This window comes from Benincasa hispida, chromosome 4 (assembly GCF_027475165.1).
Source record: "Benincasa hispida cultivar pf3 chromosome 4, pf3_genome.v1.1, whole genome shotgun sequence".
Taxonomy (NCBI): Eukaryota; Viridiplantae; Streptophyta; class Magnoliopsida; order Cucurbitales; family Cucurbitaceae; genus Benincasa; species Benincasa hispida.
In genome coordinates this window covers 53,508,529-53,511,912 of record NC_143481.1, presented here as the reverse complement: position 1 = coordinate 53,511,912, position 3,384 = coordinate 53,508,529, and the positions used below count along the sequence as shown (strand labels likewise).

General features: G+C 45.0%; 1 protein-coding gene across 1 annotated transcript; it reads right to left on the bottom strand.

Annotated features, from left to right (window-relative positions):
* Positions 1-600: 600 nt before the first annotated feature.
* On the bottom strand, positions 601-2,157 carry LOC150036813 (uncharacterized). Its single transcript, XM_090313242.1, has 4 exons — positions 1,825-2,157; positions 1,432-1,764; positions 925-1,221; positions 601-852 (listed from the first exon to the last, which is right to left on the bottom strand). Exons 1-4 carry the CDS (start codon positions 2,155-2,157, stop codon positions 601-603), a joined length of 1,215 nt encoding a protein of 404 aa, XP_090169368.1.
* Between the last annotated feature and the right edge of the window lie 1,227 nt (positions 2,158-3,384).

The window sequence follows — 3,384 nt, the reverse complement described above, 5'->3', positions numbered from 1 at the left end:
AGTTTCCTTCGTACCTTTAAAGAAAATGATCAAGTCATGATGTAGTTCAAGTTTTTTTTTAACTGGACTGAACTTGAAGTTTCTTTCAAGCTTCCTACATACCCTTCTTAATGATAGGGATCAAGTCATAATGTAGTTCGAAGAGAATTTTTTCTTTTTATGCACGACTGAACTTAAATTTCTTTAAGTTGCCTATGTACCCTTTATAATGAAAGGGATCAAGTCGTAACGTAGTTCATACAAATGTTTTTTTTATGCGTAAACCTTTTTGAGAAACTTGCCATTGATTGGGCCAATCCTTAGCCCGTCCTTATCGATTATCTTGTACGCGCCGTTCGTGTAGACCTCCTTGACGATGTAGGGTCCATCCCATTTAGGTGTGAACTTATTCCCCGTATGTCTCGTTGTGATAATGGGTCTCCTTATGACGAGCACTAGATCACCTACTTGAAAGGACTGAGGCTTTACATGTTTATTGAAAGCCTTGGACATTCGTGCCTGGTAACATTCCAGCGCTTGTTGAGCTTCTAATCGTTTTTCATCCAATGCTTCCAACTCTTGGAGCCGCAGTTTGGCATTGTCTTCCATAGTCAGCCCTTCTTACACTGCCATTCTCAGTGATGGAATTTCTCTTTCCAAAGGAAGGACAACTTCTACCCCATAAACGAGAGAGTACGGGGTGACTCCTGTAGGGGTACGGTGAGTGGTGCGATAAGCCCACAATGCTTCACCGATCTTCTCCTGCCAATCTCTCTTCGACTTGGAGACAATTTTCTTCAGCAGGTTGCACAATGTCTTATTAAATGCCTCAGCCAACCCATTTGCGGCGGCGTTATATATGGATGACTTGTACTACTTGAATTTGAATTTTTCACACAACCTGTCCATCAAACTATTGGAGAATTGTCTTTCGTTATCTTTTACGATCCGATGGGGAATACCATACCGATAAATGATATGAGTGCGGATAAAATCCACCACGTTTTCTTTCTTAGCTTCCTTTAGCACGACAGCCTCAGCCCATCTTGAGAAGTAGTCAGTGGCTGCGAGGATGTAGGAGTGCCTTGCTGTCGACTTAGGTATTATAGGGCCGACCAGATCGAGCCCCCATGCTTCAAAAGGCCACGAGGCTATGGTCGGATGTAGAGGCTCGGGCGGTTTGTGAATGAAATTCGCATGATATTGACAGGCTTCACATTTCTTCGCATAATCCATTGATTCCTGTATCATTCCCAGCCAATAATAACCCATTCTTTTCAGTTGGAATTATAGCTTTGGTTCTACTTGATGCGCGCCGCATACGCTTGAGTGTACCTCCTCTAGAGCCTTCGCTGACTATTCTTTACTAAGGCACCAAAGGAAAAGTTCCTCAAGGGATCGACGGTATAAGACCCCTTTGTAGTAAATGAAATGCGCAACCCTCCTGCGAACCTCGATTTTATGGCAGGAGTCATCCAGGAGCCTTCTGTGCTCAAGGTAATCTATGATGGGCTGGTGCCAGTCTTCCTCATCGGTTAGGTAGACCGATAGCGCATTCGTTTCCCCATATTCAGTCCCAATCGGAGGTACAACCCATCTCCACCAAAGCGATATATTAAAGGGCACATTATCCAGGTCCGTTAAAGCGGTGGCTAGGCTTGCCAAGGCATCTGCTTTCTTGTTCTCCGTCCTTGGGACATGTTCCAATGCCACGCTTTCGAACTTCTCCATCAACTGGTGAGCGTAGATGAAGTAGGGTTTCAAGTCGTCATGCTTCACCTCGTACTAGCATAAGAGTTGATTGATTATCAACTTTGAGTCACCGAAGATTTCTATACAAGCTACTCCAATTTCTAAGGCCATTTGGAGGCCAATTATCAAAGCTTGGTATTCGGCGACGTTGTTTGAACATGACTCGACAAGTGCGAAGCTATAAGGCAACATGTGCTTTTCTGGTGAAATGAGGACGATACCTGCCCCTGTGCCACCTTTTCGTGCCGCACCATCAAAGAACATGACCCACGGTCCTGAGGTCTCTGTGAAGAGAACTTTGTCATCAGGCAAGTCTTCACTTAACTCCCAATCCGATGGAACTGGGTGATCTGCCAGGAAATCGGCCAATGCCTGCCCTTTAACCGCCTTTTGTGGTACATAAACAATGTCATACTGTTGAAGCATGATTCCTATTTGGCTAAACATCCCGAGAGAACCAGCCTAGACAGGACGTACTTGATCGGGTCGGCCTTCGCGATTAAGTGGACTGTGAAGGCCTGCATGTAGTGCCTTAACTTATCTATGGCGAAGAAGAATGCAAGGCATGCCTTCTCTATAGAGAAATAATTGATCTCGGCTTCATTCAGGGTTATACTCAAGTAATAGAGAGCGCGTTCTTTTCCCTTTTGTCTTTCTTGTGCCAACAGTGCCCCTAGTGACCTCTCTTGCCCTGCAATGTATAGTATCAACGACTTGCCTGCTATTGGGGCTCTCAAGACAGAAGGGCTGATCAAATATCTCTTTATGTTATCAAAAGCATTCTGACAGGCCTCGTCCCATTCAAATTTCTCTCCCTTTCTCATAAGTCTTTGAAAGGGTTGACACCGCCCTGCCAGATTAGAAATAAATCTCTGGATGTAGGCCAGACGTCCCTGCAGACTTCTCAGTTCATGTAGATTTCTTGGTCTTGGAATCTTCTGGATGGCATCAATCTTAGATTGGTCTATCTCTATCCCTCGATGTCTCACAACTAAACCCAGATTCCTGAAGTTACGCCAAACGCACATTTGAGGGGGTTCATCCTTAACTGGTACTTTCGCAGGCGATCGAACACTGTCTTTAGATCCTTCAAATGGTCCTGTCATCGCTTGGTTTTGACCACAAGGTCATCCACATAACACTCCACATGTTTGTGCAACATATCGTCAAACACTTTCTGCATGGCTCGTTGATAAGTGGCGTCGGCGTTCTTCAACCCGAAGGGCATTACCTTGTAACAGTATATCCCTTTTGGGGTTCGAAATGCCATCATTTCTTCATCTTCGAGGGCCATCCGTATCTGGTTATATCTGGAAGATCCATCCATGAAGGATAGGGCCTCATGTCCATTGTCGCATCGACCATGATTTCTGTGATGGGCAATGGGAAATCGTCTTTAGGACAGACGTGTTTAGGTCGCGAAAGTCTACGCAAACACGAAGCTGTCCATTCTTCTTTCTAATTGGGACAATGTTGGCTATCCACATTGGATATTTAACTTCACGAATGAACCCGGCCTCAATCAGTTTATTGACCTCAACCTCAATCTGGGGATAAGTTCTGGTCGAAAGCATCGTTGAGCCTGCTTAACGGGTCGCACCCCTGTTTGATCGCGAGATGGTGGACTGCTACTTTTGGATCTAGTCCCGACAT

Excerpts from the sequence above, each read along its gene's own strand:
- LOC150036813 (XM_090313242.1), bottom strand. The coding sequence starts at position 2,157 with ATGCTTCAACAGTATGACATTGTTTATGTACCACAAAAGGCGGTTAAA. Across the intron at positions 1,765-1,824 it reads AAATGGCCTTAGAAATTGGA|TACGAGGTGAAGCATGACGA; the intron begins GTAGCTTGTATA and ends CTCTTATGCTAG. Across the intron at positions 1,222-1,431 it reads ACTCCTGCCATAAAATCGAG|GAATCAATGGATTATGCGAA; the intron begins GTTCGCAGGAGG and ends GGAATGATACAG.